The sequence below is a fragment of the Periplaneta americana genome, chromosome 3, assembly GCF_040183065.1.
Source record: "Periplaneta americana isolate PAMFEO1 chromosome 3, P.americana_PAMFEO1_priV1, whole genome shotgun sequence".
Classification (NCBI taxonomy): domain Eukaryota; kingdom Metazoa; phylum Arthropoda; class Insecta; order Blattodea; family Blattidae; genus Periplaneta; species Periplaneta americana.
The window spans coordinates 118,747,760-118,774,280 of record NC_091119.1 but is presented as its reverse complement, the minus strand read 5'-3'; the positions used below and the strand labels follow the sequence as shown (position 1 = coordinate 118,774,280).

The 26,521-nt window shown below is 36.0% G+C and overlaps 1 protein-coding gene across 1 annotated transcript; it reads left to right on the top strand.

Annotated features, from left to right (window-relative positions):
* Positions 1–1,042: 1,042 nt before the first annotated feature.
* LOC138697046 (dynein axonemal heavy chain 5-like) lies at positions 1,043–26,521 on the top strand. The gene is made up of 4 exons (XM_069822640.1): positions 1,043–1,216; positions 14,204–14,556; positions 24,869–25,037; positions 26,387–26,521. Exons 1-4 carry the CDS (start codon positions 1,043–1,045, stop codon positions 26,519–26,521), a joined length of 831 nt encoding a protein of 276 aa, XP_069678741.1.

Sequence of the window (26,521 nt, the reverse complement as noted above, 5' to 3'; positions counted from 1 at the left end):
ATTCAAAATGTTAGACGTGCCCAATGGAATGCCATTCTGAAAGACCCCTTTCTCTAATGAGATTTGAAAAAATCAGCATTTAATTTTATTGATCCTTTTGAGAGAAACTACTTGTAACTCTGTGTAGGCCTATACATAATTGCGAATTATATGAATATTCATTTATTTTGGAACTACTTTTCATTACGATGATAAGTGATTTCCCTCTAATTAAAAATGTATTTAAAATACAGTACAGATAACATGTTTGTTTACTAATTGAGAATCGCATGCTTTCCCAAACTTCATCTCATTCATTCCTGTCTATTCATTCGCATACCACAGAACCATGTAAGTAAATATATTTTTTAGGCTTAAGCTGTGCGCTATTTTGTATCCAGTGAAAGATAACATACTTCGTTGGTATTTCATACATTTTACAGATAATTGACGTATTGGAAATTGTTCTGCTGTACTCTATACTTGATAGCTCAAAGATTGAAGGAATTGATGTTTATGCTGGCAAGTTTGTTAATATGTTTGAGAAAATATCATCTCAAAAGTATCAACCACTAGACCATCGCAAGCCAGAATTTGACAATGATTATGTGGAATTTAAACGATCTGTATCTGAAACAGAAGCTGAATTAAGGAATTTTATGCAGAAATGTTTGTCGAAAGTTCCAAATATTTTTGAAGCCTTGAGATTGCTACAAAGGTACATATTTTAACCTTGAATAGAATTTTCTCTTTAGACATAATAAGAAGTAATTTTAACGATAAATAATAATTTACTACAAAGGTAAGTATTAAAACCCTGAATAAAATGTTTTATTTTAATGATAAGTAACAATTAATTATAGGCCTGTTTGCATACATTAAATATTTATTTTAACTTAAAACATGTGTCAAAAACTGATCTGTTTAGAAACAAGTAGGTTAATCTAAAATGTGAGCTCCATATTTATGACACAAATCAAACAGTATTGACAGAAGTCTTGCATATTATAAATGTTTTTATAGGTTTGATAAATTAAAATTAGCCTGCCTTCGGATTGACAATATGTACTTAGAATTGGCGAATTTATTCCAAGAAGAGATAGAGAGCTTACGTGACAATTACAACGAATTTCGTCAAAACCCCCAAATCTGCCGCAATATGCCTCCTGTGTCTGGCCGCATCAAGTGGATTCGGCAGTATTACAAACGCATAGAAGAGCCCATGAATATTCTCAAGGTAAGACGATGTTAATGATAGTGTACAAATTTGTAACAAATGAAATATTTTGAACTTAAAAACCAATAAGAATATGAACGTAAATCCGTATTATAAACATTTTGATAATTCGTGTAGTATATAATTAATTTATGATTGAATATTATCTGATTTTAGAACAAATGAGACTTATTCAATACAAAGCACTATGGGTCATTCCATGTCAATTCATCCAGAAAATTCTAAAAATGTCACCCTACGTCAAGGATTTTCATAAAAAGTGTTGAATTGTGCACAAGCATATCTGTAGATAGTCTTAAAATTTGAATGGATTTTGCGGATTGGTTACAGAGTAGTGACTATTGGAAGTTACAGACTTAGGATTGAAAACTGTTACATGTTAACACACAAAATATTCTGTATGTTCTACAGTTTCTGAGCTAGACATTTGAGCTTTTGAAATGAAACTGTAGAATGACCGCCTTTTGAATTAGATATGCTAATTTGAGTTCGTGGTTTATGCAGTTAGTTTCTGTACGTAAAATTAAATTGCGAAAGTTCACAATTTATTTTTTCGTATTGCCACACCTTCAAAACCATGAAACGTCTATGGAATAATTATGGATTCGTAAAGTTTTAACAGGAAAAAAAAAAATGTTTTCAGTAGAAGAGAAAATGTTAATTCTGTCGTCATAGTTTCATGTCTCTTGTCATTCTCTTTAGATAAATTTGAAGGTCATTGGAGCAGTTGGCAGGACAGCCACTTTTGCTCTAATATTTGTGTACAAGCCAAGCAGTTGACAGGATTGCCAGTTTATGTCTCATACAGCGTATTCCGAATCTCACCGGATTGGTGGACAACAATGATGTCATGCTGCAGCGAAATAGGAACAAAACTGCTGGAAGGTTCGATGGCTATCATGGCGGCTGTACAAGTTGTTGTCTGTACTACACTAGCAAGATTTTGCGAAATTTCCTTACTGTCATTTCGTTCAAAGAAAAGAGAGCATAAACAATTTGAGCGACGCTGATATAACCTCTGCAGTTGCGAGCGTCGTTAAATAAAACATAACATTTAAACAATTTATTTCTTGAACCAGTAGTAATAACTGGTCCGTTGACATGTTCGCTCATAAGCCATTAACATATTTTTTTTACGTTGTGCTCATTACAAACAATACCGCAGAACACACTGTCATGACACAACAGTGCACGATGTCATTCGTCTGCTAATTCCCGCCCTATACAAGAACCAATCAGATTCACTGATGGTGGCTGATGGAGACTACCACCACCTCTGCAAGCTGATGGAACCAGTGTGACACCGGTGGAGCATCAGTGACGTCATCGTTGAAATTCGGAACACCGTGATGCCATCATTGCTTAGCACTGAGATTCGGAATATGCTCATATTGTTTAGAAGCCAAGATGTCAGATGATGGGTGTAAATATATGAAGTGAAAATTTAATATAACATGCTGTAAGTATATTATATCTCTCTAAAAACCTATATTTTACAACATATAACAATCCTTGGTTATTCTGTCAGTAAATACAGAATCACAACTCAATTAAACAGATTACAATATCTGTTTGTTCACTTCTAGGTAATAAGGTGGAAGGTAGCAGTTGCCATTGTATTCTGGGAAGCTTTCTTAAGGAAGAATGCAGTGGTGATTTGAAGGTATTGAATGCATTGACACGCAAAGAACAGGAACTTATATTCTGGCACAGTCATATTCAGTCCATACCTCTAGATGACTCCGTTATTTGTTCAAAACACATAGCCAAATATTTATGCCAATTCACACTCCATCAAACGATATGCTGTGACATTTTCAACATTCACAAGCATCCAATTAAATCAGCTCTAAGCGAAATAACGCTGGCAGAAGCGAAGCAATTATGAGACAGTGGACTAGCTGTGACTCCTGGGCAGAAGCTCTGTCCAACGAGTAGGAAACGCTTGTGTGAAGTTCATTGCACACTCACAACTCAAAATATAACATCGTCTTCTTCTGGTGAAGAAATGATTGAGTCTACAGATTTGATTCAAGAATCACCTAGTAGACTGAACACCAGTTTATTTCAGTTAGACATATCCCCTATACATTTGCAATTAGTTCCTAGGCACAGCTGATAGGTTGCAGCTAAGCAAAAGTTTCAGTCAGCAGCACAAGCACTTCAAACTAAAATCAGTAAAATTTATGATACTGAATTAGCAACAGAACCGGAACTTGAGACAACAGAAGAGAACGTACAAGAGAAAGCACAACATTATGATGAGTTAAGGGGCAAATTGAAGATGAAATTAAATATGTCAACATCCGTGAAGGACTTACACTGGTATCATTGTCGTGGTCTCCTAGAATTAAAGTTAGTGAAATGTTTGACGTTTCTGAGTATATGATACATCAGACACGTACATTTGTGACTAAGAAAAGTATTCTAGCATTGCCTGAACCAAGGAAAGGGAATAAGCTATCAGAAGAGACAACCAAGAAAGTGATTGATTTTTATTTGGATGATAATTAAAAAATAATGCCCGGAATTAAAGATAAAGCAATAAATTATAAGTAAAAAACCTGCATAGAATTGGAATATATCAGTCCCCTAACTGCCCATTGTGCAACTCAAACCAAGAAATGAATTCAGAACACCTCAAAATCTGTGCTTCAGTGGCTGACCATGATAATATCTTTGAAAAATATTGGAGTGCAAGAGGTCAAATGACTTTATTGTCAAATGCCTAGCATTAAAAAACAACAACATTATGAGTAAAAATGTACATAAACAAAAACGACTTCTTTTAAGCAGCCTGTCAGAGCTGCATTCTTTGTTCAAAACAATATTTACTCACAAGATAGGTTCATCTAAATTTGAAATTCTCAGACCTAAAAAAATGTGTGTGCTTGCAGGTTCCTCAGGTACACATACTCTCTGTGTGTGTGTGTGTGTGTGTGTGTGTGTGTGTGTTTTTTTTTTTTTTTTTTTTTTTTTTTTGTCTTTACTGAACAACATGCTCCATTACATAAGTAATACTACATGTCTATTTGCGCTTAGAAGATTGCTATTTTCTTACAATCAGAGATGAGTCTGAGTGTCATAATTCTATATGGTCTTGATAATTATATTTACTATTGTCCATATTTGTGTTTCCGTATTGCTACACACTTTGTCTACTTTCTAAATCTACCTCTCTTATGAATTTACAATATTCCTTGAAGTATTTGGAAATGAGATCAGGTCTGTTTGGTGGCCACCTTCCTCCTTTGGAATTTATGAGCCTTTCCAATTTGTTTCGGGTAGTGTTTTACTTCGTGCACTCGAGTAAAATATGGTCTACCGTTTCGTCACCGTTATTGCAGCTGCATGTTGAGTATTGTAGAATGTGAAATCTATAATAATATGCATTGATTCTTCCATGACCAGTTAGCATGGTTGTAAGTCCAGCTGAAAGAGGTATGTTCAGTGCTAGTCTCTGTGAAACTTGTGGAAAATATCTTCTTGTTTCCGCTCCGTTTCTTGCTTGCTGCCACTGATATTCCCACTTCGCAAGGCTTTCGTCTCTCAGAGTCTTTGTTACGGCACTCATGGGGATCTTGCTGTAATGTATTGTGTCTTCCCTTGTAGCTTTCTTGGCAAGGTGGTCGGCAAGCTCGTTCCCGAATATCCCTATATGAGCCTTAACCCAGCTGAAGGTTATGTTCCAGCCTGTTTCTCTTAAGGAAGTCAGTTTTTTCTGATGTCTTCTATTAATGGATTGTGGTTCCTGCTGTTTTCGAGGGAGTCTAGGGTGATCTTACTGTCTGAATACAGTGATGCAGTCTTAGGGGTGTTGTGCTGTAGTTGTAGATCATTAACTATATGAAGTGCTTTTAGGATTGCGAACTGTTCAGCCTGGTTATTTGAGCATTCACCATGAAGTCTGAATTTAGATTGTTGTACGAGATCACCGTCGAAAAATACTGCTACTCCTGAACCTACTCCTTCAGTGGATTTACTTCCGTCAGTGTAGATTTCATAAGCGTAATCTTCATTTAGCTTTGTGTCTGTAACAGCAGGAAAATCTGCTGGATGGGGCCATTCCCTGAGTTCCAAAGGTCTTTCAATGTTACTGTCTAGTAATCCTTTTTTTGTCGTATAGCTTTTAGCTATCTCTTCTAACTTAATGGTTATAGGAGTCAAACCAGTAAGGATGCAAAGGGCCTCAGTTGATGTTGTCCGGAATGGTTTTGCAATCTTTATGTTCATCAGTCTTTGTACTCTTTCGAGTTTCTTCCTGTTTGATGTGGTGTTGAGTGCCTCAATCCATATGGGTGCTCCATAAGACAACAGGGGCAAAATCGCTCCTTTATATATTATTCTTAGAGCTCCGTGGGTTAAACCCCAGTCTAATTTTGCGGATTTGGATAGGGCGTTAATCAAAGTCATGGATCTGTCTGTTATATTCTGTATGTGTGCAGTGAAATTGAGTTTTTCATCCATAGTGATTCCGAGGTACTTAATTGTCTGTACTTGTTCCAATTCTTTGTTATTGAGGAATATATTGATAGCTGCTTTGTCTCTGCGCCTTCGCCGTGTCACCAGCATGACTTTGGACTTTTCCTCATTAAATCTTATTTTGTTGTTATTAGCCCAGTTTGTGATCTTTTGTAGCTCTGAATTGGCAAAGTTTTCAGTTTCCAGCACGCTTGAACCCTTTGTTATTATCAGCAAATCGTCTGCAAACGCAATAGCTTTACTGTGACTGGAGTATTGGAGATTAAGTACGGAATTATACTGAATGTTCCAAAATCCAGGTCCGCAACAGGATCCTTGAGGACAGCCTTTTGTGTGTGTGTGTGTGTGTGCGTGCGTGCGTGTGTGTTTTTTTTTTCCACCAGAATGTTCAGTTGCTTTCGGAAAGTATTCATATGAAAGAAACTTTCCATTTTCTGATTAAATTAATAACTTGTGATATACATAACAGAATTTGCATGCTACATCTTTGTGAAAAGTGCCCTAGTATTCTTGTCCTAAAACTACAGTTTTGTAATCCAAGACGAGGCCCAAGGGTTACATTGGAACACAGATAGCTGTACACTTCATGCTGCAATGGTATATTACAAGAAAGATGAAGGACTTTATTCAAAGTGCTCATGCCTAATTTCTGATGACATAGATCATGATGCTACTTTCGTTTACCAAATTCAAAAGATCATATCAATTTTTTTAAAACAGAGCTCTCTCTTTCATATGTTAAAACTGTAGAATACTTCTCAGATGTTTGTGTAAGAATTTCATTAATACAGGGTGTTTCAAAAATATGGGGCATAATTTTAGGTATGTAGGTATTTCCCACATGTAGACAATCAAAATAGTTCATTACAACATGTGTCCGGAAATGCTTTATTTCCGAGTTATGGCCTTCACAACATTGAAATTCACCGGAACGTTTTTCTTTCCGCAGGTCGTTGCTGTCAAAGGAGATATTAAGAGGGCACTCTGACAGTTCATTCCGAGGCGAAGGTTACATTCAGTGTTGTGTAGGCGTTAGACTGTGCGACATGTATTCAAATCAAGAGCTGGCAGAGATACACTTCATGTACGGTAAAGCGGGCGGCAATGCTGCGCTGGCTCAAAGTTTGTACCAGGAGAGGTACCCACAGCGACAATGTCCAGATCGGAAGAAATTTGTACGTCTCCATTACCGTCTGTGCGAGTATGGAAAATTTAACTCTACTGGACGACCAAGATCTACAACTCCAGAAGTACAGGAGGAGATTCTGGAGGCTGTGAACATGACTCCTTCTATCAGCACACGAAGGGTAGCGTTGCAAGTCAATGTTCCTCATACGACTGTCTGGACTGTTGAAAGAGTTTCAATTGTATCCTTATCATTTGCAACGTGTACAGGCCCTGTCACCAGCAGATTACCCTGCACGAGTTAGGTTCTGTCAGTGGTTCTTGCAGCAGTGTGGTGTAAATCCGAACTTTCCTGCCTTAGTATTATTTACAGGTGAAGCACAGTTCACACGAGATGGAATAACAAATTTCCACAATCAGCATGTATGGGCGTATGGAAACCCACGTGCAACTGTTCCAACTCATCACCAGGTGCGGTTCTCCCTCAACATGTGGGCTGGTATCATTGGTGATCGATTAGTTGGACCCCATGTACTTGTAAACAGACTTACGGGGCAGGCGTACACAAACTTCCTGGAAAACACCATACCTCATGTTTTAGACGACACTCCACTGATCAATCGTCAACACATTCACTTCTTGCATGATGGCGCTCCTGCACACTTCAGTCATACGGCTCGCCGGTACTTGGATCGAAGGTTTCCTGATCGATGGATAGGTAGAGGTGGCCCAATTGCTTGGCCTCCACACTCACCTGATCTGAACCCTCTCGATTTCTACTTGTGGGGCCATTTAAAATCATTGGTTTATTCGTCTCCGGTGCCTGATTTGGAATCCCTTCGGAATCAAATTGTGGCATGTTCTGAGGACATACGCAATACTCCTGGAGTTTGGGATCGTGTTCGCAGGTCAGTGAGACGTCGATGTGAGGTCTGTATTCAAGCAGGAGGTGGACATTTTGAACATTTTCTGTAATGACAACGGCCTGTGGAAAGAAAAACGTTCCGGTGAATTTCAATGTTGTGAAGGCCATAACTCGGAAATGAAGCATTTCCGGACACATGTTGTAATGAACTATTTTGATTGTCTACATGTGGGAAATGCATACCTGAAATTATGCCCAGTATTTTTGAAACACCCTGTATATGTAATCATGAAGTAGACACTAGTATGAAATGTAAATGGTCATTTTTGGTTCTAGCCATGGAAAATCAGCTTGTGATGGAATTGGTGATACTTTGAAAAGGATGGTTACCAAAGCCAATTTACAAAGATCATTTAATGAACAAATAACCACTGCATCACAAGTGTCCAATTTTTGTAAGGAGGATCTCAAGGAGATTACTGTGTTTTTTTTTTTTTTGTAACAAAAGAGGAAATGGTTCAAGTCCGAAATGATTTCACTGAATGGTTTGAAAATGCAAAAACCATTCCTGGAACATCTTGCTTGATTCAATTTGTGCCTTTGTCAACATACGAAATTGGAGCAAAGCAATTAAGTTCTGATTTGGACTACAGTGTGATATTTGACATATTTAAACCTGTTGTGAATTCAGATTTCAAGGCAAATTCTTATGTTGCTTGTGTGTATGAATCTTTGTGGTATGTGGGTTTTATTGAAAAAGGTAATTATGAAGAATGTGATCCTACAATAAAATTCATGCATCCACATGGGCTCTCTCCATCATTTTATTGGCCTGACAATGACAGTTGTGAAGTTCCGTTTTCAAACATTTTTTGCCAAATTGATGTCAGCACAGTCACAGAAAAGTCCTATACAGAGTTGGGCAGATAAAACCGGCCTGTCTCATTTCATTTGGTTTGAAATTATGTTGGCTATCCTTTCTTCCGCATGTTTAGTTACATTGTTGCTTGTTACATGCTGTAACTTACAAACGATTTATAAATTGTTCTGTTTGTTGTTGTAATGTAAAAAGTTGTTCTGTGAATCATCATGACATATTGTTAAGTTAATTCTTGTTTTATTGTATATAAACAGAGTGTATCAAATACTAGTAATATTTGGGATCAGTGTGTTACAATTTTCATCTAAATATTAGCCTATTTTTTATTATATTGACTGAATTGTAAACTCTAAGGAGTATGTGGGATCATTTTGTTTTATCTTTAGTTGTGTAATAGAATATTTTTCATTTCAGTACGATAATTTCACACTTGTAATTTGACAATGTCATTAGCTTTTGCTATAACGACAGCTAATAAATACTATACTATACTATACTATTCAATACCAGAGCGAATATTCATTACAGAGGCGTACATACATACCAGCTCTATCAAGGAAAGACAGGAATTATTCAGGGACAAATAATTGCTTCGCCCAATACCAGCGAAAAGCAACATTCAAGATTTGGTGCGAAAATGTGTACGACTGGATCCATTGCAAATGTAACGAGGAACAGAGCACCTTCTGTCCACACACCTCAACTTACAGCACGAATTCAGGGAATGATGACTAGGAGTCCTCGAAAGTCCACCGCGATCCATGCGAGTAGGAGAATTTGCAGACGTGTGTTGAAGGCTTTGAAATTCAAAACATACTGAATGACAGCTGTACAATAACTGAAGGAGCCTGATAAGGATAAATGTGTAAATTTCTCCCACTGGTTGTTGAATATGGTTACAGACAGTCATTTGGATCATGACTGATGAGACTTGGTTTCATCTATCGGGATATGTAAACTCCCAGAACAGCACGTATTGGACGACAGAATATCCTAACCTAGTGTACGAGCAACCCTACACGACCAAAAGATCGGTGTGTGGTGCACTACGATTGCGAAACGCATTTTCAGTCCAATATTCTTTGACACCACAGTCAACACAGATGTGTACTTGATCTTCTTGGGCGAATTTTATCCCCAGCTAACAGAAGAGGAGCGTAATTATTGCTTCTTTCAACAAGATGGAGCAACATCTCACACATCTGAGAAGTCACTTATGCATATTCATCAGATGTACACTGAAGAGCGGACTGTGAGCAAAGGTTTGTGACCACCGCAGTCACCAGATTTGTCAACATATGACTTTTATTTATGGGGTTAGGCCTATTTGAAGGGGAAAGTGTACTTGAAGTCAATTTAAAAAAATTTACATTTTGTGAAATGTTGTGCCTTACACTTCTATATTTCTCTGCCAAAACATAAGTTGTTATCATTTCCCTATTATAATCTTTTGTCTACAGATATAGTACTGTGTCCTCATTACTTATGCATAATTGTCAGCATTTTCTAAGGAATTTCAACATTTTCTAAGGCATTGTCACTTTGGGAAAAAATTAATTTCCAATAAACACAAAAAAAAAAAAATCCTTAAAAAGGTAAAAGCGTCATAGTAATTTAAATGTGCAATTTTTATAATCTTCAATATAAATCTCAGTTACAGAGCAAGTTTCATAAAAGTCCAATGATTACATTGGAAACTGTGATGTTATTTGTAATTTTTTGAACTACTGACATGCGGCTACATTCATAACAATATTACTATTTTTTGGTTCAACACCTTCACAGGTTTCAATATAATTTTAAAGGAAGTCATCCACTAAGTTATGTAACACATATGCAATATGCAAAGTCTCAGCAAAATTGGAAACAGTAGGTGACATGGTCTGGATTAATTGACATCGAATTACCCCTATATTATCTAAGTATTTGCCAGAATTAAGTTACATAATTTATTATACTGTTCTTCTGGACCAGATGCAGTGCATTTCTCCAGTCTTTAACAGGTCACGCATTGGCTACTTGTCTGATTGTTACCCTGGTCACTGCCATTGTTAACTACCATTATCTTTTTGGTGAGTAGGGTCACGTGTTTGTCTGTATTTTGATAAATAAAAGAGAAGAGTACATGCCTAGTTCTAGTTCGACTGTGATTGAATGCAGTTTATTTCTCTCATATGTTATGTAGAAATGTTCAACAAATATTCATTCAGTGAATGCACCAGTTGAGTCAGAAATATGGCTACACATTTTATCACTTCGTTTGATGACAGTATTATGGCTACGGGAAATGAGACATTACCGTTGGAAAGAAAATTGTTCAAATTAAAGAACAATGCACAACTAAACCAATCAGAGTCACTTTATTGCCTCAAACTACTCGCCGTTCACATCCAAGCATATAATCGACAATGCTTTCGAAAGTCAGTCATTACTTTATGCCCACTGGAATAGCACGAATTTCTTCCTCAATTGCTGTTTCAGCTATAGTTAAACTGTGAGATCAGGAGAGTGGGCTGGCCATTCTGTCTATGTTCTCTTTTCCAACCACCTGTTTGGCAATTCAAAATTTCCCTTGTCGCAGTAGCATAATAAGGAGGTGCACCGTCCTGTTGGAATAAGCAATGTTCATGTTCATCACTATGCATCACTGCTCATGAAGGATTTCACAATACTGAACAGCATTAACAGTCTTCTCCAAGATTGGCATTCCTAACAATCCTTCCCATCCAATCACTGCCCAAACTGTGACTGATCCATATTTTGAACGTGTCTCATCATTATCTCGAGGATTCTCTCTAGCATAATAATGACAGTGTCGATTAACGTGGAACACAGCTTTCACATTTTCTTAAAATAAATTCACACAGTCACAACCACCTGCCAAGGTCATTCTCGTTCAGATCGTGGGCGCAAATCGGTTTGAAGGGATGATACCTGTCACATCTCAAAGCAAGAGCCTCACTGAGCTGATACCAAGCTCATGTCCATCTCGGTGGGTCAACTTCTGTGGGCTATTGGCTAATTCTTCCACAGTCTTGCCAGTGTTGCTTCATCAATGCTACTGCAATGCTTTCTAGGAGGTTTTCCGTTCTGAATGCTTCCTGCTGTTAGCAAATGTTTTCTCCACTGTCCCATGGTCGACAGAAGCAATGCTATGTTGAAATGTCTCGCCAGTCTCGTGGCCTCATGATCTTTATGGTATGCAATCGCCCACACAGCAACTGCAACTTGCTGCTGCATGTTCAGTGCCATCTTGGCTAATGACATAAGCTCAAGCACGTGACTCTTACATCTGAAATGAACAAATTAATTTTCAAGTTTCATATGCCATTCACCATTTCCCTCAGTAACATACTACATTTACTTTAAACGTGTATACGTGACTCACTATGTATATATAGCCTACATACAAAATTACATTCGTAAAGAATAAGTCATGTGAGAAAACAAGGCAAACATTTAGACGCCAATTTCTGATACACTGATTGTGTGTAGAAATGCAGTATAAGATATAGTAGATAGATTTAACAAAAAGCGTTCTTTGAAGGACCGAAAAATCGAACAAAAGCATTGTATACTTGCTGACAAAAAAACTTTTTGACATAGGAGCTGCCTTGGAACTTAGTTCCCGAGACGTAGCAGAGACAGGAATTTCTAATGCATATGAAAGACTGGGAAAAAAATTGAAATTCAACTAATTAAAACCTTACAAAATTCCAGAAATTCAAGACTCAAAGTCTCAATACTACTATCATAGGTTTAATTTTTCAAATTGGATGTTTAAAAAAGTAAATAACGAAGAAATTGTTCCCAGATAGATTTTCTTTTCCGATAATGCTTGATTTCATCTGTATAGCCACGTAGCATTATATAATAACAGATACTAGTCAGCAGAGAAGTCAATAGTGTCGAATGAGACTCTATAGAATTACTGGACATTTCATTTAGGAAGAAGCAATCAACCGTGCAAAGTACAAAAGAGACATTTTTTAATCCTTTTTTATACGAATTAGCATACTATGTAATATGTTTAATGTATTTTCAGCAGAATAACGCCAGTTGTCATGTTAATAATGCTCATTAGTTTGTTAGTTTCTAATGGTTGGCCTTGAACATTACTCCATTCGCTGCCTGCTTCCAAATATAAAGTGGTTGATGACACACACTCCAACTTGGAACACATTTCGTGCATTTTACAGCCATGGGGTCCCCCTCCCCTTTTCGAAACCCTTTGTGTGCACTGCATTGCACTTTATACTGCAACGGATTTTTCCTGCCCTTAGTGTATGTTACTTTGTACAGCCATGGGTTTTTCCCCACCTTTTCCAAATCCTTTGTGCGAGGTCCTGCTCCCATGCTTATACTGAGTGAGTCATTGAACCCGGGTTTTCCCATTTCTTTGGTAATGTGGACACAACTAAGAAGACTCTGTGTCCTCTAGGTATATTCTTTTTTTACTAGCGAACCAAATGTGTTCGCTTTTACTGTCCACCTTTTTCATTTGAACATTCAAAGCAACCCCCTATAAAAGAAGTGGCCAGCACCATGGCATAACTGATTTCTTTTCTGGTATCAGACCACACACAACCACACTGCCAGTCAGGTGATTTGCTCATAATCGTCGACATATTATATGCTCACAATTGTTTATCTCCATTTTTGTTTCTATGATTTGCTCTCCATCCTTCTCCCTCTTACCTTGTTTTTTCTTCCCCTCACAATTCCTTCCGAGGAACCAGTGGTCATTAACTTTATTGTCAGTAAACCATATTTAAAACTAACAGAAATAATTTCAACCTCCTCTTCTCCAATACCAAACCCCAAGCCTTCTTGTTTGTGATCGATTCCCATTTCATTTCATCACCTCGACTACATCAGAGGGGCACACGACCGTGCTCACAGCATAATAATGCCCTTTCCTTCCCGTGATTTGGTTTTTTGCATTTGAATACTACTAATATATCCATGAATGAATTTCGCCAGATTTGAGTGCAGAATTATTAGCAAGAATTTGTTACCTCCTCACTCCCCAAATTTCACATCTTGCAATTTATATCTCTGAAGAATGCAAAAACAAAATGGATACAAAGAATCCTATGCTACAGGAGCTTAAAGAAAACATACAAAGAGAAATTAGACTCATCAGAGCAGAAGAACTGTTTCTTGGGAAGATGTGAAATATGTGTTAGGGAAAATGGGCATCACTTTTAGCAGCTACTCTGAAGGGGTTGAGTACCAAATATTATTGTGTTATATATATGTAAGTTTTGATCTGGTGAAATCTGAAGAGATTGTGGCAGCATGCAATGGTGAGGACTGGGGCAGTCTCGGTGAATTTTATAAACGTTGGAATAAAGATAAACAATAGAGTCATATCTCTAAAGCTGTAAACTTCACGGTCAGGCAGAACCCAGTATCGAGAATTCGTCAGCTTCACTATAGTAATGCACAATTTGGTTGTAGAAATGCATGTTTGTAAACTAACTTGTACTACGAGACTGAAATGTAGGCATAATATTTCTGGTACATGACCTTCAATAAAAAGAATCCAACTGTTTTAGACCTCAGAATGCTAATGATCACTGCTACTATATAAACTGCATATTACTCACTGATATTTGTATTGGTGTTACAGGAGAAAGCATCTGTGATAGCTGCTCCAAAAATGAGAAGAGTTATTCGTATGTACAATGCATTGACCACTGTGTTTGTGGAATATGAAGTTCTGTACCATAAAGCATGGTACAGAAATGTGGTGCAAGTGAAAACATTCCTCACATTGCCGCTATTGGCCATGAACCCAAGAACTGGTAGAATCATGATCAACTTTGATCCATACATTATGGAAGCAATCCAGGAAACAGAGTGTATGTGGAAATTGGGACTCAGTGTACCTAATGTCGCTCAAATCATCACATTCAGCAAAAAGAAGATTATGACCGATTACGAAAATGTGAGAAGCCTGGTGAAGATGAACGACAATATCAGGTATGTACACCAGTAAGCATAGCAAAGACATAAGCTGGAAGTGATGCTGGAACACTCTGAAATGTTCTCTCTTTTAAACTCTCTTAGCTGTGTGCTTGGTTAGTTGGTCAGTTGATCAATCTGTGTTTATAAGTTAGTTTGTTAATAATCAGATTTGTTCATTTGTTAATAATCATATTTGTTCATTTGTTGTAGTGGTTGTTCCTTCCCTCCATTTTCCTACCTTCCACTTTCCATTTTATTTTCCCTTTTAAATTGATAGTGTTTACTGCATAGGTATTGTGCTAGTCCCATATTTTACGCAGGTAGAGCATTGTTGTGGTTTGAGTCATATCTCCTAAACAGAAAACAAAAAGTTGAAATCAACGCATTTAACAACTCCTTTAAATCTACTTCAACATGGAGAAATGTTCATACAGGGGTCCCACAAGGATCTATATTAGGGCCTCTTCTTTTTCTAATTTTTATAAATGACCTTGGCCCCATAATAAAAGGAATAGGTTATCCTATACTATTTGCAGATGACACAAGTATCATAATTACAGCCAAGAACTTTGCCACATTCAAATATAAAACAGAAATAATTCTCCTTAAAATTTATGACAGGTTTACAACCAATAAACTAGCATTAAACATTAATAAAACTAACATAATTCAATTTAAAGCCACTTCAAATTTAATCTCTGAAACATTGGACACAACTGTCAACAATATACCTCTACTAGAAACATCAAACAATCAAATTTCTTGGTTTGCATATTAATAATACAATAAATTGGAAAAATCATATCAAAGAAATAACCCCCAAACTTAGCTCAGCATGCTTCGCAATTAGGTCGTTACAACAATTTCTAAACAGCAGTATCTTAAAGACAATATATTTTTCCTATTTTCATTCCATTATGTCCTACGGAATAATATTTTGGGGGAATTCTGCAGATAGTAAAAATATATTCTTATTACAAAAAAGAGCCATTAGAATAATAGTTGGAGCAAAGGCTAGAGAATCATGTAGATTATTTAAAAAAAAAATTAGAGATTCTAACCTTAACAAATCAATACATATACTCTACAATAAATTTCCTCTTATGTAATAAAGAAAATTTTCCAACTAACTCAGCCATACATAGTATAAATAACTTACCCGCAGAAGGAATGATTTTCATACGCCATCATCAAATTTATCATGCTTTCAAAGGGGAGTACGTTACATGGCGATAAAAATGTTCAATAGTCTTCCTGAAGACATTAAGAATCATAGCCAAAACCCTGCATTATTTAAGGTAAAACTAAAAAATTACTTAATATCTCACACTTTCTATTCTGTAGATGAATTCTTGACATTTCACAGTACTGTGTAAATATTATAATACTATTAAATGGTACGGTAAACATATTACATTGTATAAAATATTATTGTTATTACGGTATTAATTCTGTACATATTTCATATTTGCATTTTATTGTTAAACTTAAGAATTGGACATGTTCTTTATTCTATGCTATAAAGCAAATGTAAGAATATTATGGAATGAATAAATCTATCTATCTATCTATCTATCTATCTATCTATCTATCTATCTATCTATCTATCTATCTATCTATCTATCTATCTATCTATCTATCTATCTATCTATCTATCTATCTATCTATCTATCTATCTATCTATCTATCTATCTATCTATCTATCTATCTATCTATCTATCTATCTGTCTATCTGTCTATCTGTCTATCTGTCTGTCTGTCTGTCTGTCTAATCTGTGCCCTGTGCCTCTTAGCTCTTTCATAGAGGGCACTATGCTATTTTTGTTACACATCTTCTCTTTGCTGAAACTCTGTGAAAATCTGTTGGATAACTATTATCGGCTACGAATTCATTAAAATACTTAGGGATGATTTTTGGTACCAATACTAAGTTTACTTGGAATATAGAATATATAACACGAAAAGCTAAGGGCATTTATCATTTATAACGTCTGTCAAATATGAAATGGAGATGTTCAATAAAAACCTCTTACTACTATTTATAATGTCTATAAAACCATTAATTACATACTGTGGTGAAGTTTTAATAACAGCAAATATTAAAAAAATAAAACATTTAGAAAATCAAAGTCTCCAATTAATTACAGAAGCTGTCAAGTCTACTCCATACCTGCAATGCAACTAATAGTTCATCTGTTTCCTATTGAATATGAACTAGAAAAAGATGCTATTATTCAATACGAAAAATTGATCAGACTTCCATTTAGGAATTGGGAGCTAAGAAACTTCATAGTTAACTTTAAATCTCAGGAAAGCATTCTCTCTAAAGTGCTGTACATGAAATTAAGAAAAAGATAAATCTCTCAACAAGTAGGCTAAAGAAAATCTAATTCATAAAACAAACCCTATACAAGCAATAGAAATAGAGTATTACCTGGACCAGGTTGGAGATAGTAAGAAAAGTGACATTCCAAAAGATGTTCTAGAATTACTAGCATTGGAAACCATTCATAGTAGATTCTCTAACAAAGGGTGGCTTCATATTTTCACTGATGGATCCTACTGTCGAACCAAAATAGAACAAGAGCTGGTGCTACATGTTCACTTTTCTTGTTTTATAAATCCATACAAATTTTGATGGAGAAGTTGAAGTCATCTATTCGACCCTTCAAAATCTTTTGTATCGGATCTCATATTTTCAACAAGCTGTTATATTCAGTGATTTTAAAGCCACAGCAGTTACTGCTATAGCAACCAAGCTGTCACCTGGAAGTAAAGAAATAAGTGATTGTTGGAAAATTGTATACGTTCTAATGAAGCTTAACTCAAGAATAGTTTTTCATTGGGTACTGTACAGTGGATTATCTGGTAATGAAGCTGCTGACTGTCTTCCTAATAAGGGAAGTAAAAATCTTACAAAACTCTACATCAACTCATCCATTTTCAACAATTAAAAGATTAATCAACTCAGAGTATCAAAATATACTATTCTATGAAATTTAAAATAATAAAAGATGGCTGAGTGTCTCAATGTACAGCTGTCAAAAGAAAAAGTGGTCGCTCTCCTGAAACAAAGTTCCCTTCGGGTATCTTCGCTACAATTCGGAGACAGGCGATGTTACGTGTTGTTGGACCACGTTGCCTGATATCTACAGTTATAATTGAAGTATTCTGTGTGTTATCGATAGCATAATGGTAGCGTTCAGGCCTCTTATTCATGAGGTCCTGCGTTCGACTACAACCACGTGCTTTTTATGTTCTTTTTTGTTCTGTTTCTGAGAGAGACAAACTATACATAATGGCTCCTTTCTCTTTTACGATTATTTTAGTAATTAACATCAGGTTCATTAATATATTATGCCATGACTTTATCATTATGATATTGTGGCTGCAAATGGAAAGAAAAAAGATTTTATTCTCAATAAAAATATCTTTCGTGGCATAAACAAAACAAATTTACTGGCGTCGGCCTTAAAACATTCAAACAATTAAGCGTTCAAAAAACAAAACAAAAAGCCACAATTCAATATTTAGTCTATCTTCCTCTTATCTCAATCATCTTGCAGTCGAGTGGGCATGGAATTGACTAGTCTTTGCAAATAGCGACTGTTTTTAGACACGATATTCCAGGCATTCTGAACATACATACATAAGTCTTCTGTCCATGGGCAGGTCTTTCATTGCAAACCCAGGAATCTCCAATCTTTCCTATTTTCTGCCTTCCTCTTAGTCTCCGCATATGATCCACATATCCTAATGTCGTCTATTATTCTTTTCAACCAGAGACCCAACCAGTTACTTTTTATCTTTTTAATCAGTTTCAGCATCATTCTTTCTTCACTCACTTTTTCAAACACAATTTTATTTCTTATTCTATCTGTCCACTTCACACACACCGTTCTTCTCCACATCCACATTTCAAATGCTTCAATTCGTTTCTCTTCATTTCGTCGTAATGTCCATGTTCCTTCCCCATACAATGCCACACTCCACACAAAGCACTTCACTAGTCTCTTCCTTAGTTCTTTTTCCAGAGGTCCGCAGAAGATCCTTCTTCTTCTATTTAAAGCTTCCTTTATTCATGTTTGCAGTTTTTCTTGGGAAGGATAGGTCTAAATACGGTAACATCCTGTTGCTTTCCGCACACCACTATCTCTTTCGCATCTTATTAATTCCAGGGGGCCCAAGCGTGGCGATGAGGAGAGTGGATTTGACTAATTGGGCCCTCCGGACTTCACCGAAAGTCACGGCAAGGGTTAAATATTAATTCTATCAGGATGTTTGACCCTATCAGAGATCGGGAAATCTCAATTAGCCTTTGCCCCCCGCATCCTGGACTAGCTTCTACGAATCATCAGAAAATCTTAGAGTGTGATTGGGCCAATTTTTCCGAAAATGTTTCCACACTTTTGCCCTCGTAGCTCAGCAGACGAACGTCGGAATTTAGATGTCAACGTCTCAGGTTCAATTCCTCGTTACTCCTTTTCATTTTATTGTGGTTCAAGATAGTATTATGTAATAATACAAAAAGAAAAACTATTAGCAGTATTATGCAACTGGATTTTTCCAAACCTAATATTAAATTTATGTTATTTATATCGCTAAAGAACGATTACAAAATAAATAACTTGAATATTATTTATACAGTATCACTAAAGAATGATAACACAATATAAATGATAAATATCGGTTTGTTTAATTAATATAAGGTATTATATAATACGTATTTAATTATCTAAGTAGAATAACCTATTTTACAAAGAAAGATGTGTATTTGTGTTATAATAATTACCTACATAAAATACATATTATTTATATTGCGAAAGAACAATGACAATATAAATAACTTGAATATTATTTTATAATGCTAATGAAGGAAAACAATATAAATGATAACTTGAATATTATTTATATCGCTAAAGAACGATAACAATATAAAAAACGTGAATATTATTCATATCGGAATTTCACAGATTTATTACAGATGTATTTAAGAAATTGTAGAAGAATAGTAATTAGTAACAGTGTCCTATTTATTCTTCTTGGAGCCAAATTTGTAACTTTTAAAAGTGTGGTTACTATGTTGAAGTGTATGTGTTGCAACGGATGCTTGATTTGTTATGTATGTGAGTCAGTTATGGGATGCTTGATGTCGCAATGTCGTAATTATAGTTTGATTGTGTCTGTGTGACTATTGTGTATTAATTTATGATGTATGGTACGGAAAGCTGCATATTTGTGTTATAGAAGTGTTACGTATGTGTGTTGTTAATGTTTTTGTATGTTTCAAATTGATAACTGATATTTGTTTTGCAATCGCAATGCCTAATTTACGGATTGTTTATGTTTTGTTTACATCGCGTAAGCTAATTTAATTTTCTTTTCCATTTCTCTTTATGCTTATCTTTTTTGTGTATAAAACTATAGCCCTAACATACATATGTAAAATAGGGCTAACCCCCATTGGAGATACTGTAGCTACAATAGTAATAATTATTATTCATATCGTTATAAAACGATAACAGAATACAAATGATGACTTGAATTTTATTCATATCTCTAAAAAACGATAACAAAATATAAATAACGTGATATCCATCAAGAACGATAACTGGATATAAATGATAATTTGAATATCATTTACATCGCTAAAGAACGATAAAAAAATAAAATGAAAACTTGAAGAAGGCGCGAACCCATAACCTTTGAATCATTAAACAAGCACTCTACCGCTGGTCTGCGAGGAGCAGATATGGAACACTTTCATAGTTCCGGAACTGCTTGTACAAGCACATGCATCGTGTAACATCGCCGCGACCCGAAGTGGACTTTGAAAATATTCGCTGTTCACGAGTGCGGCCACTTTTTTTTTTGACAGCTGTACAACAAAATATAATTCCTGAGTATCCAAGGAAAATGTCCAGTTGCATCCTTTCGAAAACTCTCAGGACATGACTGTTTGTCAAAACACTTGAACAAAATTGAAACTATTTCTTCACCACTTTGTCCATTGTGCAGTCTTCAGGAAGAAATGGATCAGAATCATCTTCCTCTAAATCCACTGTGTGTGAAAAAATATTGGAGAGCAAGTGAGGATGATATGCATAAAAACAAAGTAATTATTTATACTACTTTACGAGATCTTAGTAATTACCATGAAATGTAAGCATAAAGTTCCTTAGTAAATGTTATTACACTTAGGAAAAGCATAGTGATGTCACATAGCTTAGCATTTATTTAGACGCATAATAATAATTGCTAAGAAACTTATGCATAAACCTTAGTAATTACTTTTTCTCCGTACTCTTTACAAAGTAAAATTGTGGCATGCTTCATGTGTGGATTCTCTATGTTAGTAAAAGGCTTGCTGCAAACAAAGATGGTTGTGTTGATGCACGTTCAGGAAAAAAGACATAAATCAAGAAGGCAATCGTCAGAAAATTATGTTAGAATATTATATAGGTTTTACATAGATAATGTGACGTGGTTGAGTGATAATTTCATTGAACGAAATGAAGAAGCACGTGGAGGGGCTCTCTCTTCAGAGGAAAAAAATTAGGATTATTTTTTTTAGATATTTCTCAGATCCTGGTTTTCAGGTAGACGTTGAAGATGATGTTGGTACCAGAGCTAGGTTCAAGAAATGTGAAATTTGTAGCAGATACGATAATGAACAAAGTTCACCTTTGAATAAAATTTCCAGCAAATCATGAAGAAATTGTCAGTACTAAAACCAAGTAGCAGCAGAGATTGGATTTTCCATCAACAATAGGCACACTCAGGATTGCAAAACCGGCAGTTTAAGGTCTTGAATATGTCAATCGAAAAGAATTTTCGTGGCATAACAGTGCTGTTTGTGCAATAGTGTATTGTAGTACAAACACTGGATGCATAGAAATTACTTTTGCTGTGACTTTGGTAAAGAGTAAAAGTAAAAGCAATTACTATTTTTCATATGCATGAACCTTGAACTTTTACTAAGAAGAAATTTTTAGTGCCTTGAAGCAATTACAGTACTATGCTGCAAGCAATGGCATGTCTTGATACCGGCCTTACGCAAGGTCTCGAGCCAGCCAGGAGTTTATGTTATATTTCTGTGTGTGGCACATGCTTATGTGTTGTAGACTGTAAATAGTAAATCATAACAATATTGATATGTCAGACACTGACATGTGTTCTGACAATACTGGTGATGTTGAAGATAGCCAGCTATGTTTTGTTGCATTATTAAAAGGACAAGAATTTACAAGTACTTGCGACATAAAAATAGAAAAATAAGGCTAAAGTTTATGAAGTCAACTGTGAAAAAATATCACTAACAACACAATAAAACAAATTAGAACACAAACTTTCATACTTCCTTTTCATTTATTCATAGTGTTCTGCCGAAGGGTAGGTCTTCCAATATAGATAGTATAATTCTGTGGTTTCCAAGGCAAAATGTGATGCGTCGTTTCTTACAGTGTTTCAAGAGCGAGCATTTTAAGTTTGAATGACCACATAATATCATAAGAATCCTATTTCATAACAACTAGTTAGAGAGAAAAATAATATAGATATGTATGTTATCTTTTGCCACAATAATGATAACATCAGGGTACATAACATATAGCGAAATCTCATTTTCGGAAAAATTTGACGTATGAAGGGGTCAGAAACAAAGGGGTACAAGTGAGATTGCTAACAACATGAGCTAAGTGCATCCAGACCAAGCTAAAACATTAAAAAAATTTTAGTGACGAAGGGATACATCTTTTAACCACACCTTACACTAAAATTGCAATAAAAACATTTCACGGAATTTATAAAATCTTAAGAGTCCACATCTGTGAAGTAATGGTTAGCGAGTATGGCCGCGAAACCAGATGGCCCGGGTTCAATTTCCAGTTGGGACAAGTTACCTGGTTGAGGTTTTATCCGGGGTTTTCCCTCAATCCAATATGAGCAAATGCTGAGTAACTTTCGGTGCTGGACCCCGGACTCATTTCACCGGCATTATCATCTTCATCTCATTCAGACGCAAAATAACCTAAGATGTTGATAAAGCATCGTAAAATAACCTACTAAAAAGAAAACAAAATCTTAAGAACTTTCAACCACATTTTCTCACAAATAACTTAAGTGCACTTATACCCCTTTGCCTCTGACACCCTCATAACACCTTATGCCTTGGAACCACAGAATTTTGGACTACATTAGAATGAAGTAGTTACAATGGAATGATCACGTAAAGTGAATGGAAGAGCAACAATTACAGAAAAGCACACTGGAATGGATACCTCAAAGAAAGCACAAGAGAGAAAAACCAAAAATAATGCAGAAGGATGGTATAAGGCACGATGTACGGTACTAGAACTACAGCTGGAAGAGGGTCAGTGAAACAACAGAGAATAATGAGAAGGTTCTCAGAAGATGTAATTAACATCGAAACAACCGATTAAATGTATATCCTCAATAAATATTTGATGTTCGTGTTTATTAACATTCGGGAAATAATCTGTTGGGAAATTGAATTCGAACACAAAGACATCAGAATATTGCCATCTGGGAAATTAATTGTCATTTGGGATAATGGATAATGAATACTTTTCATTGTTTGTATACAGGCGTCAATTTATGGTATGTATATATATATATATATATATATATATATATATATATATATATAAAATTTACTAATGGCAAGTAATTGACTTGCGTGATTCACCAAAGTATCCTCATTTAGTGGGAATGGGTCAAAGCTTGTTCTTTCAGCTCCCATTAAGGCGTTGCCCTTGATCACCACAGGAGGCGAACTACGTAATACCGTAAAAAGATTAGAATTAGGCTTTTGAGTAATCCACCATGTTCTGGAACTTGACATTTCCAACGTTTCGTAACTACATACAGATTCCATCATCAGGACAAATTGTAAGTCCAGATAGGTCGCCTAGTCTGTTGGGCTCATTACTCCAGGCTAATCTGGGCAACTGAGCTGAGTCTCTGGTCTTACTTTTTGCCCTGATCATGGAATCTGTATGTAGTTCCGAAACGTTGGAAGTGTCAAGTTCCAGCACGTAGTAGATTACCCAAAAGCCTAATTCTGATTAATGATCACAGTCACCATGAAAGTCTAAAAACTCATATAACCGTAAAATGATGATTAGTGCAGTAATGGTGGAATGCAGGTGGAGAAAATGGGATACCCCGCGAAAATCTGCCAACACACACCATCTTTGTACACCACAAATTCTAGTTGGACTCGCTGGTATTCGAATCCTGGTTACAGCATGGAAAGCCAACACCCTTGCTGTTCGAATATATTGAGGTGAAATGGTAACTGTTTCCAGTCAGAATTGAAGATCTCAGAGTCAATATTTTCGCTAAGAAAAGAATTATAATACATTCATCACAGTCCAATAGATGGATTAGAAGACTTAAGTTAGGAATTCATCGAAAATCAGAAGAGTACAATCATACATCAGGTAATAATAATGTTACTAGGCAATTCATAAAGTGAAGAATGTTTGCATATACTGACTGAACAGTTATTTTATTACATGGCAGCCTGACTCGCATTAGCTGTGTTCAGTATAGTGTAGGCATTTGTCTGATGCAGTTGCTGGCGTGCAAATATTCATTAGCACTTTTTGAAAATGAATGCTCTTATTGATCGACTGATTGACCAACAGACCAACTGACAGACCTAAATACTGGTTAACAGAAAGACACACTAACGAACTGACCGACCTGTTAACCGAGTGAATGACTGACTGATAGAATGACAACCAACAGATCACTTCACACTGACTAAGAGAAAGACACACTAATGGACTGAATGGCCTACCTACCAACTGACGATTTGACTGACTGACAGACCAACTGACAGAACAACCATCAGGATGACCTAATGATAACATTAACCAACTGATCGAAAATAACTTAAAGGATGCTGTCATGAACTGCTTGAGTCAACAGGCGTCCACTTTTTTACGACGAGGGAATACTTAAACTGGCCTCGAGGTATGACAAGTGCCTATATGTCCAAGGTGACTGTGGAGAAGTAAGTTAAGGTCTGAAGCAAAATTTGTATATACAGTTTCTTTAAGATTATATATATGATTAAATGTTCTTCATTTTACGAATTGCCCTAGTATATACATCATGCTATGTTACATTACATTACTTTTTGTTCCATAGCATTCTGTTTTACAATACATCATACGATTTTAAAATATCTTACAGTTCTGCAGTGCACTGGGTGATAGAGAATATCATGATATAAAATATATAAAGTACCTACCTAACCAGAATTTCTGCTCTGATTTTATTATAAATATTTTTACAGACTCAGTATTCCAAGTTTGTTCATTCCCATGATGAAGCCAGTACTTATGAAGTTGGATAAAGCTTTCCAACCTGGTCTATCCACTATCACATGGACATCGATGGAAATTCCGAAATTCTGTGAAAATCTCGAAGAAGTTTTGGATGACGCAAAGGATTTTGTGAAAGAGGTAAATTTTATCCTTTAAGACATTTATATGTAAGTCAAGTGAAGTTATTAGCAGCTGTTAATGGAATTGACTGACATGTACTATGTCTTTTCACTAGAGCAAAGACATTTATGAAAACATTACTGCTATACCCTGTTTCGGGTGAGGGTATTCATAACCAGTGAAATCATTCATATGATTCTTCATTTATTACTCCTTAAAACTTCGAAGATTATTAAAAATAAATTATATAATATGATATCAATCGATTAAAGGTGCATTATTGTTTTTTTACCTGTGGATGTATTTAACTATTTCTTTTATTTATTCACTCATTCACTCCCTCACTCACTCACTCACTCCCTCCCTCTTATATACGGTACTTATTTATGTGTTTGTTGTTTATTTATTTATATATTGCCTACATTGCTGTCTATTTATTTATTGCGCTAAGCAAAGTAGACCTCGAGAATTATACAAATGCAGATATTTGAGAAAAAATTACGAGTAAACATTGTAACTAGTTTTTAAGTTAGTAATGATTTAAGGCATTGGCTGATCACGAATTCGATGGGTAGTCCAGCTTAAAGAGGAGCTGGGAAGATGAAGAAACGATTGAGTAGAAGTATAGAGTGAAAAAATATACAGTCGAATGTAAAATGAAGTAGTGGCAACCTTACAGTCGACCCTCTAGTAATATGATCAGTGAATACGATGAAAGGGTCTAGAATAAGGAGAGGGAAATGTAATGATGATGAAGTTATAATATGCACTGCTATTGAAAACAATTATATATCCAGAAGGCTATCTATTAAACTTAATGAAGGGTAGAAGCGTCCAAAGTCCCATGCCGTGGCATTGTAGTGTAAGGCATTTTGCCTAGAACTCGTGTTACAGAATGTGTGCTGTTTGAGTCCTCATGGGGGAGAAAATTTTCTCATGAAATTTCGGCCAGTGAATGGGACTAGTGTCCACTAAGCACATGATTGCTTTTCTTGGACAAGGTGCAAGTAGGATTCGCCATTGAGAAGGGCTGGAAATAAGGTAGGACAACCAGTGTACCAGCTCAACAAACAGCACAGCACTCCTGATTCTAATGCCACCTTGCGGGCTAATGGTGCATCATTGACTCTAAGTTGTCTGACAAGAAATATTAGTTTTTGGTCGTCTAAAAATAAAAATAAATAAGTCAGTGGTACAACAGCTCATTAAGACCCATGGCCGACCAACTGACAGCTGCCACATATCCACATGCCTCCACAAAGGTGAATGATCATTCATCCAGAATGCAGGTATTGTGTGGTTAGCATGATGGCCATGCAGTACATTTCACACATTATCTTGTATGCTCTTGAACAACGTGTTTCTAGGCAAGTGGATTGGTCTGCTACAGACTTGTTGCTTGGCTACCAAGATCTCCTGACCTCACCAGCCTGGAGTTCCTGTTATGGGGTAACGTGGGTATGTTAGTGTACGCCACTCCTGTAAATGATGAGAAGAACTAA

Excerpts from the sequence above, each read along its gene's own strand:
- LOC138697046 (XM_069822640.1), top strand. The coding sequence starts at position 1,043 with ATGTACTTAGAATTGGCGAATTTATTCCAAGAAGAGATAGAGAGCTTA. Across the intron at positions 1,217-14,203 it reads AGCCCATGAATATTCTCAAG|GAGAAAGCATCTGTGATAGC; the intron begins GTAAGACGATGT and ends TTGGTGTTACAG. Across the intron at positions 14,557-24,868 it reads AAGATGAACGACAATATCAG|ACTCAGTATTCCAAGTTTGT; the intron begins GTATGTACACCA and ends ATATTTTTACAG.